A 17,349-nucleotide genomic window follows, 5' to 3' on the forward strand; every position below is an offset into this window, starting at 1 on the left:
CAACATAACAGGGCCCAGGGGATGCTCTGAGACGAGTCACCTTTTGAACACAGAGCTCTGTCTTTTTCTCTTTTCCCCTCCTTTTGAAAACAAATCCTTTCTGTAACAACCACATTTAAACTCATCCTAAATGATATATTACTAATGAGATTTCTGGTTTTTCATTACTTTCCTGAATCATGTTTTCAGGAAGGGAATAAAAGAGCAAGTGCCCAAACCATGAGAAATCATTTACCAAGAATTTTGATATAAAAACAAGCATGCAACATCACTCATTTAAAAAATATATACATAATCGCCCTCTCCTTTGGGACTTTTATCCCCCAATACTTTTTCCACAATATCATTACTTACAGCTCAGACAAGTCAAGGTGACGGAAATGTTTCCTAGACAAACTTGTCAGTTTATTTCGGGTAAAATTGCTGAAAGGAATCAAAAACAGTAAATATGAATTCCAAATGTTACATTTCAGGAATAAAGCATTCACATAGAAATTTTCTTTTCAAAGTATAATTTTATTTGATCCTGGTTCATGCCTTACCTAAACCCTGTAATTTCTTTCTTTAACCCGTAGTGATAGCTTAGTTGATCCTGCCTCTCCTACAATTCTTACTCATGGGGCAGGAGGGAGGGGAATAACTTTCATGTTTGTTTTTAATCTCCTTTTTACCCAAACGTTTATTTTTCATATGCTGATTCAGAGCTGAGTAAAAGACCTCCTAGAGGTCTCTGACCTTGTGAATAATTAATAGCAGAATTTAATTTAAAACCATATACTCACTAAAGTAAAAGATGCTTTAAAACTAAAGATCATCAGAAATATTTTGTAATTAACAAGATACACAAATTCCTGAACATTAACTAAATTTAACACATTCTTATAGGAAAGAATACATCTATTGATCGATAAACTCTATTGAGACTTTGATAAGACTTCTAAATAACCACATAATTTCATGATGAGAACAATAACAACAAAACATCAAATAACAAGGAATAAGTCAGATTTTATCTGGAACTATTCTAGTAACATATCATTTTAAGATTTGAACCAACCAGATAATGAAAAGACATCATATTTATGATTTAAAAAATACTAACACATTTACTGACGTGTCCCAAATACATAGTTTTACTCAATGGACAGAAGTTTCAGTTTCCAGTGAGAAGTGCCATGGGCCCTTGAATTGAGAAATTCAGAGCCTTAATCCTAGCAGATTTGCTCTGCAAATTTGTTTACTGGCTTAATTTATTTTAAAAGTGTCCAATGCTTGGACTTCTAGACATGTGTTTAATAAGTAAAATGACAGTAAAACAAACATCAACTTTTGCAAAAACAGCCAAGCCCTCAACAAACAAATTGCAATGAGCCTTTCAATATCTGTCCCTGCTCGCGAAGGTGAGTGTCGGCTTGGGAGTCAGATAAAAGCAGATTTGAGGGTGACAGTAATCCAACCCCCTTACTTGAGCCTAGTCTGTTGTGTCAGGCCAACAAAATCATTGGTTAAAGGATCTTGGTATGTCTAACCAATCACCTTCAGAGAAGGCTTATAGCCCAGCAGCTAAGCATGAACTAGGCTTCATCCACTGAAGAATAAAGAAAATGCTGCCTCAGCACCTCATAATTAAAAAATGCATGTGTCCATCTCCACTTAATTCTATATTGAGATTTCCACTCATTCAAACCCCTACCTACATGAGGGGACCCTCCTCCTTTTATGCTGGCGTCTTTTCTCTTCACACGGAGTGTAAAGTGCTCACCCACATGAAAAATAATCCACTGGGAAGTTGTAAAATGTGCCCACATACATCTTTTCTTTTGCAAAGTGAATTAAGAATGGGTTTCACTGGAGTATAATACACGGAAAAGTCAATCCAGCCTCCAGTCTGAGGCACAAATGTTTTCGTCTTCACCAGAAATCCTCATCCTTCTGAAGAGAAAGAAAAAAAAAAACCTACTCTTCTTCCCAAGAAGAATGAAAAAAGACGAGGCCAAGAAAGATGACACCAATGGTCAAGGCTGTTGGTCAGCTAGCAGAGCCAGTCCTGGGAGCAGCTGCCCTCACCGGGCAGCCAGCAGCACAGCCAGAGCAGGGTTGCACACCAAAGAACAAGATGAGTTTTATGAACCATACTTATTGGGTCCAAAAGCCAAAAGGGAGGAGGAGAAGAGGAAGATAATCAACAATCTTCTTACTGTTTGATTATAGGTTTGCAAAGGAACTAACTAGCACTTCTGCAAAGCCCCTGGAAAACACAAAAACTGGCTTTTCTCACCACTCCTGGGTTCTCAGGGGCTGGGCAGGAATTAAAGGCACCAAAAAGTCAACTCAGTGACCAGTCACTGGGGCTCTGAACGGTCACAAGGTGACGCTACTCATGCACAGAGTAGGAGGCAGAGTGGTGAGAGCTACAGGATCCAAGCTGAATTTCCCTAGAACCCAAAGTGACGTCGGCTGCTCTCGTGCACGTCTGTGTATAGCTGGGAAACCCAGAGAGGTAATCAGTACATCCCAAGGGTGGAGAGAAACAGCTTTTAATACACATTTCTTTTTCAGCTCCCTGGCACCCACTGTGTTGCTGTTCAAAGTAGTAAGTGTAATTTACTTAAATGTGGGGAATCAAGGAGATCAAGCCCCAGCCTGTGTCCTTGGTCATAAGAAGAAGTCGGGACTAGGTCTGAAAAGAAAAACACCTGATTTGATTCCTTCCTTCCTCCCTGACATTCTCAAAAGCCAACTACTTAATCTCATGTTTTGGCACTTAGGAGCTTCCTGTATATGTATATGAAGCTTCCTGACATTTTCTGCGAATTTTTCATAGCTGTCTGAATACTTGCCTAACTTCATTCTGTCTTAATAGTTGACCATGTCTATTTTTTGCAGTTTGACCAATAATCAGGTTTCCTGCCTTTTAAAGAAAACATATAGCACATATCCAACTCCTTGGTTTCCTATTTTCAAATGACACATCTTTGGGAGACAGGGATAGAGTTGGCTTTATATAAGTTGTGTACAGCACACAAAATGCCACAAAAATGATCCTACCATGTATCACACTGAAAAAATACACAAGGTGGCTCTGGTTTAAATATAGATGGCACACAACACAGAAAGTAGGGAAAATATAAGAGGTACAGTAAGTCTTCATATAAGTAAATAAGTCCATTACTAAAACTACAATTAACCATAGCACCTTGTGCAAACCACAACATTAGGGAAGGGGATGAGGTAAGGAGCCAGTGAAATGTGGTTGTTGAGTAATACGGGTCTAAAGTCAGCTGTGATGAAAATACCAGAGCTTAACCACTGAGGTCATTCATCACATTTACGCGACTGCAGCAGAGCATTTTGCCTTTTTCTATCCAGCTTCTCTCTTGTTTATGCTGTCAAGGCCTACGCACACATCAGATCAGCACAGGCAACCAGCGACAGAGACGATGCCAAAAAACATTCAAATGAAATGTGTTAATAAAGTTCCTTGGAGTTGTATCACATTTTTGCCAAATGTTTTATATCTTAATTCTACAGACTTTATTTTTAAGTTGATTTCATCATTCACACCACCTATAAAATATGAAGTCATGCTATTGGCCTTATGAAATTAGGGTTTTTCATAAAATCAACAAATCTCCACAGAGTGTCCAGGCAATCTGTTCTAAAAGAATGATCTCTTTTATACCTGATACAGACATCAAGGGGGAACTATGCTCCCCCAGACATGAAAGAGGACAAGTTTGACAAGAAGGGCTAATTCTCTAGCTATTTGGAGAGTACAGATTTTATTTCCTGTACTCTTATTGTAAGAACATAGTCAGGAGTGAGCCGTGGAGTCATAATTCTACCAATTTCAAACTGTGAACCTGAGCAAGTCTTAGAACCTCCTCAGCCTGATTTTATGTCTATGAAATGGGAATTGAAAAGATCTTCCCTCCCAACTGTTAGGAAAACCAGGTGACATAATTCAGCTGAGTCCTAGAGATAAACTGTAGATGAGGAGACATGTAAATACTGTTGCAGAGAATTGGCAAAGCACAAAAGAGCCAATGAAGGCAGGTAATGCTCCTCCAGCAGAAGCTCCCACTGCAGCCTCAGGGCTTAGGGGACGCCAATGTGAGCTTAAGGGTGCGATCCTCTGTCTGTTGAAGAAACGTCTCAGGAAGGCCACACCTTATCGAGTGCCATCACCTAACAGATTTAGCAGCAAACTGTCCAAGTTCCCCCCCACTGTCCATATTTCCATTTGACCTCAGTTGACGGAGCCTCAACATGACTTTAGTGACAGCATCTGCTGCTGTATAATTTCTGAACTTTTGGCAGGTGCCCTGATTGGTTTGTCTCCACTTTCATCAATCATGACAGATAGCTTTGGGAAAAGGGAGGTCCAGAGGAGGATCTACTATGAAGGAGAAAGCATTAGGAATTTTTAGTTCCCTAAAAATGTCAGGGGCAAGTTAAATTCTTTCATGTCCACTAGTTTGATGTCTTTCAGGGAACGTGCTGTGATTCCAAGGAAAAGAATCAAGGGCGCTGTACCAGGACACAGTTTTCACATCAGAATCCTTGCTGTTGACCTATTGCTCTGTCCAAGATGGAAATGGCCCAGAAAGTCATGAAAGGAAAATAAGCGGGCTGTTTAGAGTTGAAAAAGAAGGAATATAAACAGAGAAAAAAATTTTTTTGAATAAACTGGGTCCTGGGAAACCAAATAATCAATCTTTACTTACATGTGCTGTAAATTGCTGTTTTTCAGAAATGCTTTATGAGCCACAAATTTTAATCCAGAATCCACAATTGTCCTATGAAAACACATAATTGCATGTATGTTAGAATTAACCAATGAAAGCCCATCTGACTATAATAACACATAAGAAAAGTTCTGAAATAAGGTATCCAAGTCCTGAGTACTCACAGATTTTTCAGTCCTGCATAAGCTTCAACATCATCTTCGTTGATGATTTCTAACCTTTTCTGATTTGCAATGTAACTGTAAAAAAGCAGAGCGGGGCAACCAGTCACTCTGAACTAGGCAGTGTGAGAAAGAATGGGTGACTTCCTTCCAAACCCATTTGATGCTCAAGGCAATCCCTTCCCATACATCCTGCTCTTACCAGTTAAAAGAAAAATACAGCAAGGGGAGCAAAACTGAGTGTGATGGAGAAGAAATCATGAATGAGTAGGCTCCATGGTCAATGATGGGATCATCAGGTTTCATCTTTTCTTAATTTTTTATCATTCTTTCAACTAACAAGTTCAGTTTGCCTCCCCTTTCCAATATGCTCTGTGTAGAGAGGTGAAAATAAATTGGAAATGCACCTCAAAAGCATTTCACCCTTATGGTAATAGTCATTCAAGACAAATCATATCCTTCCTTGAATTCCAAGAGCAACAAGTCACTTCCTGCTTTTACCTCCTAAAATACTGCAGTGGACTCCTTCTGCCTCTCTGTCTCCCCTCATCTCCACTCTCTCTTTTCCTGGCCCAGGATTCTCTCTTTCTTCCTTTGTTGATAATAATACCAATTTTCCTTTTAGGAGCCATATATGACAAACCTCAACTGGCCCTAGTGTACTCTCTGTGGGAATCCACGGCTTGTTCACCCCCCAAATCCTCAAACGCAGGAGTAAACTGGTGACGTTGGCTGGATGGGGAATCCCACCCCCTTGGCCATGATGACTGGCTTGGAGATGTGCATGTGATCCCAGCAGGGCCAAGGAGAATCTTCCCCAAAATTGAACAGATGAAGGCTGGGACAGAGAAAGTGTCTTCCTCTGGGATCATAGCTCAGAGATGACAGAGGCTTGGGGTTTCTGTGATTAATTTCTCTGCCACAAAGGAAGAGTATCCGCAAAAGTGAAGTCACCAAACAGAAAGAAAGGGTGCTAAGGGACATAAAGAAGACAGTGCCCTAGAAATGCCACCTGAGCCTTTGGATCCCACCATCTCTGAGGCTAGATGTCACTAACAGAGGTTGGGTCTGAATTTTTGTCACTTGCAACCCATAGAATCTCTAGTAATACAAACACAAAGTCACTAAAACAACCACCACAGAATTTCCTTGTGCTAGAGTTGTCTGAGTATTCGTCTATTCAGTTTTCTGAGATCGCAACCTCTCTGGAGACAGCTGGATCCTGTTCTATAATTCTTAATAATATGCACCACAGCATCTAGCAAAGTACCTTGCACTAGGCAGGTATTCAAAGGATGAAGATGGATGGATGGATGGATGGATGGATGGATGGATGGATGGATGGATTGATGGATGGATTGGATGGACGGACAATACCTGGAGTTCCAAAAGCAGTACAGGAAGTTGTGCTAGACTGGATTTTCCTCTTTCTTTTTAAAAAAATATGTAAGATATATAACAGTCCAATTAAGACACTGAAAGCAAGTATGTACCCCTGCTGCTACTAACGTGTGTTAAAATGAAAAAAAAAAGTAATCAGTATAGCATCTACAGGATTCTTAGACCCAATCCAAAAAAAGAAAAGAAAAAAGATTTCAAGATGTATGGTAAGAGTTGGGGCACCCATTTTTAGAAAGCAAATCTTACAAACAAAGTAAAATAAGTAAATGCTCTAAGGGAACAAAATTACACCAAAGAAAAGTAATTTTCAAAGTACCATATTAACATTATACCCTGTTACATAAAAGAGCAACCTCCAAGATAGAAGAGCATCTTCTGCTCAAAGATCATGATTCCCCCTGACATCCAGGCCCTGGCACTTACTAGATGTGCCAGAAGGATTCATTCCACACACAGAAGGGAACATTTTAAGACTCAAACCTAATGCTCAAACAACAATGTTCAGCATCGAGAGTTTTTATGAAATGTTCGAAATTATCACACTTCAGATTCATTTTTCCAAGATTTTCAATGCCCTAACATTTTCAACAGAGACCACAGTGACCTGCCTTTTCTAAATTATTTCCCAATAAGAACTGCATTCTAGAGAGCCCTAAATATGAATGCTTTTTTCAAGCCACCAGCAAAACAGGCAGATAACATGGGCCAGGTGTCCCTTAGGGTCACAACCAGGACTTCCAGAGAAGTCTGTTCACTCCTTACAACTGAACTAGCATGTGGATGTCACTCTCCCAGAATTCTCTGAGTGTTCTTCGGCTCTCTACCCTCCATGCCTATGACAGGGGCCTGACACCAGCAGATACTTAGTGAATATCTATGGCACAAAGCATTTATCTTTAACTTTTCTTTTAGTTAATTTTCATTTTTATTTCACTTTTCATATGACTTATAATTTATAAACCACCCAGTAACATTCAGTAAAATACAGTGAGCCAATATAAATAAAAATGGAAGGCATAGAGGAAAAGAAAGGCAGGGCAAAGATACCAGCGGAACTAGGAATTAGCTTCAGGATGAATATGCTTGTTAGGAAAGGACCCCAAGCTTAATTCTAAACTTCTTAGTTACTGCACCCCAGAAAAGAAGGAAAGGAGGATAAATGAAGTTAAATTCATAGTGTTCATGAGATGAAAACTATCAGATATTAAGCAAAGCATAACTGTTCTTGCATTTAAGACCAGACAGAAGATTTTGCTACAAACTATCCAAACAAGATGTGAAATTAGGAAAAATGGTCACTAGAGAAGACTTTTCCACTGCCGGGGCAGGGATGCCCTGGAGAAATCATGAATCTTTCTCCTGGTCAAAATGGGAAAACCAACAGAACAGCTGGATTAAAAGGTCAGCAAGGGCCCTCCAGATGCCAAGAATTTCCTTCCCTGAGTGACCATCTGCACAGAGGCCCACAGTATAGCTGCTGGCTATAACCTGCTCATGAAATCTACCCCTTAAGAAACTCTTCTTAGCTACCAGTAAATGAGGAATCAGAGGACCAGCCTGTAAAGTTAATAACAGACAATTCCCAGAGGGAAAGCCTCAGTCACAAAAACACAAGTGAAAAGCTGTTCCCCCCTCGAGGAATCTGAAACACAAATTGAAACAACAAGGACATACCATTGCTTTCCCACTAGATGGGCAAAATATTTCAAGTCTGACAATGTAAGGCATTTCTAAGGATGTGAGAGAGTTCTCTTACATTGTTGGAGACAGTGGAAATGGGTACAAGCCCTTTGAAGAACAATTTGCTGGAATCCTGGAAATTATAAATCAGCCAGCAATTCCATTTCCAGCTATTCACCTGAGAGAAATTCCCACACATGCACACAAGGAGACACACAAGAATATTCACTGTAAAGTGGTTAGAACCAAAAGTTGGAAACAACCCAAGTGTCTGTCAATGAAGAAATGGAAAAAAAGTAAGGTGTGTTAAGTAAACAAGTTGGATTGAACCAGATCTTATATCTGAGCAGAAAGAGATCTGCATGCTAAATGAGAAAGAAAAATAACCAAAACTGCACACCAGGATGTACATACAAAACAATTTATGCGAACTTTTAAAAATACTTAGAAAACAATAGCACATATTGGTCACAGTCAAGGATATTTGCGAAGTATAGAAAGAAGATTGTAAGGAAGGTCCCTTGGGAAAGGAGAAGGGGTCTGGGATACAGAAACTCACACTGTTAAGACATTTATTTTATTAAACTAGTAAACTAACTAACTATTTTATTAAAAGAGAAAAGACTTATAACCAAAAAGGATAAAAATGTTAAAATGCCAGTTCTGAATATAAGTATGTTTCGTATTGTTATTTTTTTTAATTACTTAAATACATGAATAAAAAGGAAGGGAGGGAGCGAGGGAGGAAAAAAGAGGGAGCCAGAGAAAGCCACAGGAGCAACCGACACCCAGAAGCTGGGCGCAGAGCTTCTCAGTTAGTAAGTGGGCCTATACACCTGGGCTCAAGTTCTTGGTTCCTTGGTCCACACAAAAGGGAAACAGTCTGAAAGCCTTCTGCTCCCGGTCCCAGAGCCCCCAACAGGCCCCTAAAGATAGAGGAGCATGCTCCTGCCCCCCACTGGTGGTTGCCACGTGCCTCCCTGAGGATCCTGGCAGCACAGGCCTTTTGCACTCTGCCAGCTCACAGCCCTGATCAGAAAGGCCACGGCTGCAGAGACCAAACCTGGAGTCAGGAAGGAGAGAGGAAGGGCGGGCAGGGCAGACAACTGAAGGCTGAGCCCACGGGCAATGCAGCGGTCTGTCCCCTGAAACCATTTCCCATCACTCTGGTCAAAGTGCTGTCAAAGCCTGAAGGCTCGACGGAGTCCAGCTCTGCTTCATAAAACTCAGCTCCAAGAAGGGTTTCAGTCCCAGTGAGGCCATAGAAGGCTCAGCCTTTGGCACAAGCCTTTCTCAGAGGCTTCCTCTCCATGACAATCCCTAACTCCTCTAACCTATGCCCACTGTTCTGGAAAGCTTAAGCCACAAGGGTTTTAAGCCCAAGATGGCCCCACAGAGCTCAGGGCCCAGCACTTGTCTGACAGGAATCTCATGGGTCCAGCAGAGAGCTTTGACGCCTTACAGAAAACAGCATCTGTCCCTCAACTTGCAGACGTTGCCCTGGCTCTCTCAGGCCACCAGCAGTCACTGGCTTGGCTTGGATTTCTGTTGTCTGATAGTCCTGAAGAATTTCTCCACTTACCTGTTTGGACCCCCAGACGCTGTGGCCTGGCCTCCATCCTCAGTGTCTGGAATCCTGTTGGCCTTCAACCATCCTCTTTTGCCCAAATGTGCCTGCCTCCTTTCTCAGATCCATATGAAGTCATCTTACTTGGACCTCATATTAGGAGGGTTGTTTTTATTACTTGGCACTTTTAGTACATCCCAAGGCCACTATCTGCTGCCCTAAAAGTTGGATCACATATGCAAGGGGTTTCCCCATGAATTCATCTAAATCTATTCTGGGATTCAGCTTGATTTGTAGGCAAACACCTAAAAGGCTTTTTTCCAATCAGAACACTTTTATTCCACCAGTTGGCAAGCATTTGTTAGCATTTATTGTACTTCTTAACTTTGTAATTAAGAATTAGGGGGAACAAAAGTGTTCTTTGCACCCACAGTTGTATTTTTCTATTATCTGACTCCCCCCTGCTGAACTGCTAACTCCTCAGATAGAGGGGTCCTCTTCCCCTCACTGCTCCTCCGCGTCCTCGCACAGAGTTGATGCTCACCGAATGTCGGCAAACAGAACCCCAGATCCTCCACTTGGAGTATTTATTACCCCACCAGGAAGACCAGACATAACACACATGTGCATGAGAGATCACAAGAAATATTAAATGAAGATGTGATCATAGAAAATAACTTATTTAAAAAACAAGAAAACAAAGTAAAGACAATAACAGAGGAGGATAAGCAGGCAATTTTGAAAGCAAAATGTGCCCAACCTAGAAAAGAATTAGATCACAAGCCTATAACATATTGAGACCAACTGCTTTTTTTTTTTAATGATAAAAACAAGATGCCCTCAGAAGATAAGCAGGTATATGCCACCAAACCCCTCAGTTTCTGGGATGTTGAGACTAGAAATGGCCTCCAAGAATCTTCAGATCCAGTGGTGCTTGACCTTAAGGGAGGTGACACTCCCTGGGGACAGAGCTCACTGCCACAGTATTTGATGATTAGTAAAGAAGATTCCAAGCAGAGGTACAAGTCCCATCGTGGGAGGGCACAGTGGAAGGAACTATAGGATATGACTGGGCAGTTCAGCGAAGGCTTTAATGGAGGTCAGGCCTTAAAGAGTGATGAGAAAGTTGATAGATAAAAAATTTGAGCATAAGCAAAATCCATACAATTTGCCATTTTATTCTGGATTGTCACCAAAGCTTCTCCAGTCTCAGTTTGACATCCAGGACACTCAGTAAGAGAGCATCTTAGGGGTAAAGAATTTCTTCTCCTTAGGCTTTAAGAAAAAGTATATAGGTGGCTTTTAGGAAAAGAAGAGAGAAGAAGTAATGTTAGGAAGATTCACAGAAGTATTTTCAAATTACAGGTTCCTGGAAAAGGTACTCATCCCACTTTAAAAGACTTCACATCAGCTTTAACAGCCTATCAAATAATTCCTCCAGGTAATCTTCTGATAACAAAGAGTGGTTTCTAATACATTTTTTTTTTCATGTGTATTAGCTTAGCAAGAGTATTGCTCAAAAGCAAAATTTCCCTTTAGCTTAGACTTGATTACCTGAACTGCACTTCAGTAATACATCAAAAAGAAATGGAAACAGCATATTTCTAATATGCCACTCTTCAAAATAGAATTGCTTCCTGCTGCCCTGGCCGCAACTCCCTTCCATAACTCCACCCCTACCAAATAAGGAAATAAGTTAATAAAAGTAGGACTCAAAGGCCACATGAGATCATGTTATGTGCCCAGGCTTACAGCCATGGGGTGAAGCATTTAAACTCTGATAGGATCCTCTCTGCCATAAGATTTCTTTCATAGGGAATATAATAATCCTTAAAAAAAACTGCCCTGGGTCCCTGCGTCCACCATGAGCTAGCCTCAGTTTCTCATTAAAAATGCTGAGAGTTTTGACAGTCAGTCCATGAGCAGGGGCAGGTGATACTGTGATGGGCCAAAGTGGGACTCCAGATAGAAATCTCTCAATCTATAGGGACATTTGTACAAGACAGTCTACCATCCTGGCCATGAAGACATGATGTGAAGAATGGCAAAGAATCATGGTCAAAACCTGAACTTGAACAGCCCTCTAGCAAGGGCTGTGTAGGATATGCATCCCAGCTCCTGTGTGACCCTGGACAGGATCCCATAGCATCACTAATTCTTACGGAGTGCTGGGCGCCAGGTGTGAGGTGCCCAGGGATTGTCTCTCCTAACACAAGAATTCCACCAGGAGAATGCTCTGTTCCCATTCTTCAGAAGATGAAAGTGGACCCACCCAGGACAGGTCACTTCCTCAAGGTCACAGAGCTGCCAAAACAGGATTTGAACCCAGATCTGCCTGCCTCTGAATTCTGAGCTCACAGCCACTGTGCCACACCATTAGGACTGTGGCCTTGTAAGTCTACCACATTGCTTCAGTAAAGAATAATATCTAAAATTTCTGCAAAATGGACCTTCACAACTCATCACCACCTAAAAACAGCAGTCAATGTAAAGGAATGAGGACATGTCACAGGATGCTGTCATGTATTACATGAAGCTATGATAGGAGATAAATAAGAAGACTTCTTCAGATTCTCACACAGTTCCAAGCTCTGAGAACTGCAGCTTCCTAGAATGGCCCCAATATGCTAGGAATTTAAGAATTCAAATGCCTGGAAAATAACACATGGTGTAATGTGAGGGATAAACACATTCCCCTAACCTCACCTCTTAAGCAGCTGTGTGACCTGGCCAAGTCCTTATGCCTCAGTTTCCTTGTCTGTAAAAATGGGATGATAATAATCACTGCTTCATGGGGTTCTTGGAGAAAATCAGAAAATGGCCTGAGCACATATGAGGACCTCAGTTAATGCTAGTTATTATTAACAGTGGGCAGAAGACAGCAATGCTTGGCCTGGCTTGGTCACAAACTAGCTGGTAAGCTTCATCTCACCCTGCTGCCCCTGACCACATCTGTGGAGGAGGAAATTTGGACTTAACAACGCCTGAGTTCCCTTTAGCACACAACTTAGAAGAAAACTTCAGCCAAATAGTATGAAGAAATTTATACTATATAAGTGTGTGTGTGTGTATATATATATATATATATATATATACACACACATACATATACACATACATAAATATGTCTGAGTATTTATATAGCATTTTTCTTATCACTCTATCAACATGGTGGTTCCCAACAAGGGACACCACAATTTATGAGCAGAAAAATTAATAATAGAGAAAAAAAAACCTTAAATTTGTCTTTCTACCTAAAACACATCAGTCTCTAACAGGAAAATGTAAGTTTAATCTAACTTATGAACATGGCCTCCCACGTGGACTTAAGATTGGATCCCAATCTATAAATAACATGCTATGTAAACCGTATACACTGATGACCAGAAGTCACGGTGACAGCGTGTGGCCTGAATCTAGTCAACACAGGGTCCCTTATGGTTTTATATTTTCTTATTAGCCACCAACTTTTCAAAATGGGAAGATGTCACATTTTAAAAGTCTGAATTTCCATATTCTCTTTTAAAAAAAACAGAAGATCTGCCAAACTGGACTAACATTTTTTTCCTAGCCAGTCAGGGCAAGCTGAGTAACACTGTCCCTGGGGTTTTGGGGGCACATTTCCAGTTGGTCACATTCCCATCTGACCTTGGCTATTTCACTGGCCCATAGAAAGATTTTATGACACCTGACTTAGTTTCTGTTTGTAATTTCCTCTGAGACTTCAACGCTCCAACTATTCTGCTACACTGATATCTCATCTCCATGCACAGAAATCCCTAAAATGAATCTCATCAAATAAAATGCCACAGAGGCCACAATTAAAAAATACTTTACTTTTTTTTTTTAAGTTACTTCTACCTGTGCTGGAAGCTTTAGAAACTTCCTCTGTTGTTAAAAACTAACTAAGGCTGACACAGAGGTAACCAAGTTAAATTTTGTACTTGGTACTGTGGTAAATGCAGTCCCAGGAAGGGCAAGGGATGTGATTTTTCCTGACAAAACAAACTATTTTCCTTCCAACTAACCTACTTAATATTTCACATTAGGTCTCGGTCTTTCAATAGGTCACAGTAACCTGCCACAGCACATGGAAAGATAAATAATAAAATATGTGCCATGACATGGTTCCACCTTATTAAACAGAGTGCCCCAGGAAGGAAATGGTCCCAAACCATACTATCAAGAAGGAAGCTTAAGTTTAATTTAAGCCAAAATTTCTACTTTGAGCAGGTGTCCTCTAACATCAGGTGGTAAGAAACCACCAGAAACACAAGTCAGCTCACTGGGGTGCTGGGGGTGCACTCTACAGCTAATTCATCCTGGCAGGCCCACGAGGGGCCAGCCCTCTGGGAACTGGGGGCACCCTGGGAAGCTGAGAGGTCTTTTCCTCTGGCCAGGAAGCCATCTGGGCACACCTGCTCCTAACAGCTTCGAGGTTAAAACCTTGTCTGCTGGGCTCTGTGGGTGGAACTCCACAATCTCAATCAAGCATCTGTCCAGGCAAGCCTGGATCTGCCCACTGGTACCTCCCAGCCTCATCTTCGTCTGTGGATGGGGTGGCTTCCACCTGGATGAACACACAGGCCAGGCTGCTTGGTCTCTGTAAAAGGATGTCAGCCCCACCATCTGCTTGTCTGACTTCCAAAGAAAACAGATCTGGCCTTAACCAGTAACAGAGATTACAATTTTCCAGGCTCTGGTCAGAAGGGATAACTTTAAATCATCTGCAGTCCAGCTTCTAGCAAAGCCTCGCTCAGCAAAGGGCATGAAGGGACGGAGACTAAGATCCTGCCTTGTGTCAGACAGTGCTGGGAGATCAAATTCTTGGACCACTTTAGCCTCCTTGCAGAATTGATGTCCTTGTCACTTCCTCCAACTTTCACTGGCTTTCTCAGAAAGAAGAAAATGAAATCTACTTCTGCGTTTTTCATAAAAGCTGTGAATTACATCACTCATTGTCTCTGCAAAAGAAATTCCTTTCAGAGCATTATGCCAGACAAAGCTATGCTCCTGTGGAATCAGTGGGCATTCTCCTCCCTAATAATGAGCTTCTCTTTTCACTGCCAGGAAGTTGAGGACAAATGTTGTGCTCAGTTACAGCCACTATGTGAAGGAGCAGTTAGAGTTCTAGTCTGTTTTATTCCTTCCTTCCTCTCTTTTATTTTTATCTTATTAACCTTATCATATAAAATAATTATCATCAGTTATTCAAATTCTGATGATAAATTGAAAAACTGTGGCATTTCCAATATTCACTCAATACAAATTAAATGGCCATGATGACCAATATGCTGACACTAAGAGAATTATCTTAAAGTGGTTTTTCAGAAGTGAGTTGGTAAATAATATCATCCATGATTTATTTTATGCTTCAGAGTGACATATTCTTGCAACTCCAGTCCAACACACAAATTACCTTTTTTTAAATGTCTTTTCCTCTTTCCCCATTATTTTAGGCCAATCAGCACCTCACTTCTGACCAGTGAAGAACTTCCAATGATTAACCCAGACCCTGACAGTTCCAAGCATTCGTGTCAGCACTCATCCCTGCACAACACAGTTCTGAAAGCTCCTGGCCTCTGGTCAGGCAAAATCACCCCATGCAAAGAGAAATTTTGGAGCTAATATTTCTGCTCCAGCTTCAGGACAGGTCAAGCACAGCACAGGGGAAAATGAACATTAGGCATAACATCAAGAAATGAGAATGATTCAAAGTGGTAAAATTTTAGGAGCCCCGTGAAGGTCTGTTTTGATTTTGGTACAATTTTCCAACATTTGCAGGCTGTGGGAGTAAGGAGAGCAAGAGAATGTGAGGAACTCTTCCAACTTCACCTTCACCAGTTACGCTTCACATGTTAACCTCTAGTCACTTTTATAGACAGTTAGAGATTCCTTTCTTTGGAGGTAATCTGCAAAAGATGCTGGTGGAAAGGCACCCTAGTCATAAGCAGTTTGGGTGGGGCCACAATAAAAAGAAGCTATTTTGCAGAAAGGAAGTGTGAACGCATCTAAAAACCCTTAACAAATCTCCTATAAAAAATTTAATTCAAGGAATTAAATATGTCCTGTTCAGAAGGATGTATATTTGTGAGGTACCTGCAGTAGTCAAATTCACAGAGACCAGAAGCAGAATATTGGCTGCCAGGAGCTGGGGGGAGGGGACTGGGGAGTTGCCGTTTCATGGGGACAGAGTTTCAGTTTTGCAAGATGAAAAGAGTTCTGGAGATGGATGGTGGTGGTGGTTGCCTAACAATGTGATATCCTCTGTGTCACTCAACTGTACAACTGTACAAGTAAAAATCAGTAAGACAGTACATTTAATGTTATGCATATTTTGTCACAATTTACAGAAAAAAAGGGTCTTTTTTTATGCACCTTTGCAATGAAAAAGTGAGAAAGACAGTTCACAGATAAAATGGGGCACAAACTGATAACCTCCAGAATCCAGGAAAACTGTTGCAAACAATCTAATAAATAAAACTGACCAACACTATGGAATAAAACAAAGTTGCTGAACAAAGACCATGACCTGAATAATAGTGGCTAAATCAAACCCCTAATTGGCCAGCACACAAATGATCAATGTCCTGAATCAGCCAAGCATGCCAGGTTTCACTAACAGGCAAACCAAGTAGAAGATCATGCAGCTGTTGTAAAAAAGCGAACCAACACCCTTTGACATCTGTTCTCTTAACCCCAGTACCTGCCCAGGGCCATGCCCCTGGCAGATTCTGCTTTTGCAACTGCCTCCAGCCCCAAGGAGTCTCCTCTTCCTTTAAAACACAACTGAGGAAAGTCTTACAACCCAAAAACTAGCAGCTGAGCTCTTACTATGTGTCTGGCAGTGGTCTGAACATTTTACAGGCATCAACTCATTTTAACTTCACAGAATCCCACTGAGGAAGGTTCTATTATTGTCCCCTTTTACAGACGGGAAAACTGAGCTTTATGAACTAGTCCAAAGTACCAGACTGACTTCATAGTGAGCTCAACCCACCAAGCAAGCCTGACTCACAACCTGTATCACCCCCCGACACAAGCTCCCAAAGAAAAGGAAAACTAATTTGTCAATCTACCTATACACAGCCATTGCCACATTCAATGATTTTTCAATTTGGAGAAAAAAATTAATGAGGAAAGGAACTTTTTAAGCACAGTTTTCACAATCCTTGGATCCTCATAGGTTGCCAGTAAAAAAAGAAAGTATTTGATCATAATGAGTTGATTCTGAAAATACTGCCATTCAGACCTAGAACTTTCAGGGACACTATAAAATCTGCACAGGAAATAGAGAAAGTAGAAGCTGGTAGCTACTGATGTTTAACAATCCCCATCAATTGCTGGAGACAGATCTGTGCTCTGCGGGTCTATGGGTGTCTGTGGCAGCACAACGCTCGGACTCTGAGTTGGAGAGGAATCCTGCACATTCTGTCCTTGCTGGAAGCATGGACCCCATGCTTGAGAAGTCCCTTGAAGAGACAGGGCAGGAGCACTGCACTGGGAGGAGCAGCCCCATAGCCTGGTCACCCCACTGCACATGCCCATGGCATACACCCTGAACTCCCTCCATTCCAGGGCATTATCAGAGCTCAGAACCACCATGCTACAGGGCCACATCCACAAGGTGGAGGCCCAAACAGCCTTTCTCTTGTGCTTTTATTTCTGGCAACGGCTCCAGGCACACTGGAGACCCTCACTTTAGGGCTCCTTCAGCCAAGTTCCTCCTTACAGGCAAGGCATTGATAGGGTCAACACGACACTCCTACTAGAAATTACACCTTCCCTTTCA

At 41.4% G+C, this 17,349-nt stretch overlaps 1 protein-coding gene across 2 annotated transcripts in view; it reads right to left on the reverse strand.

The window, feature by feature from the left end:
* The window catches only part of NTRK2 (neurotrophic receptor tyrosine kinase 2), a 307,599-nt gene that overhangs the window by 274,178 nt on the left and 16,072 nt on the right, over positions 1-17,349 (reverse strand). For both annotated transcript variants that reach the window (XM_036923242.2, XM_036923248.2), the window contains 3 exons: positions 4,913-4,987; positions 4,728-4,799; positions 355-423 (listed from right to left, as the gene is read on the reverse strand). In XM_036923242.2, coding sequence (XP_036779137.1) covers positions 355-423; positions 4,728-4,799; positions 4,913-4,987 — 216 coding nt within the window. The remainder of the gene's footprint in view (positions 1-354; positions 424-4,727; positions 4,800-4,912; positions 4,988-17,349) is intronic.

Source organism: Manis pentadactyla, chromosome 3 (genome assembly GCF_030020395.1).
Source record: "Manis pentadactyla isolate mManPen7 chromosome 3, mManPen7.hap1, whole genome shotgun sequence".
NCBI classification, from domain to species: domain Eukaryota; kingdom Metazoa; phylum Chordata; class Mammalia; order Pholidota; family Manidae; genus Manis; species Manis pentadactyla.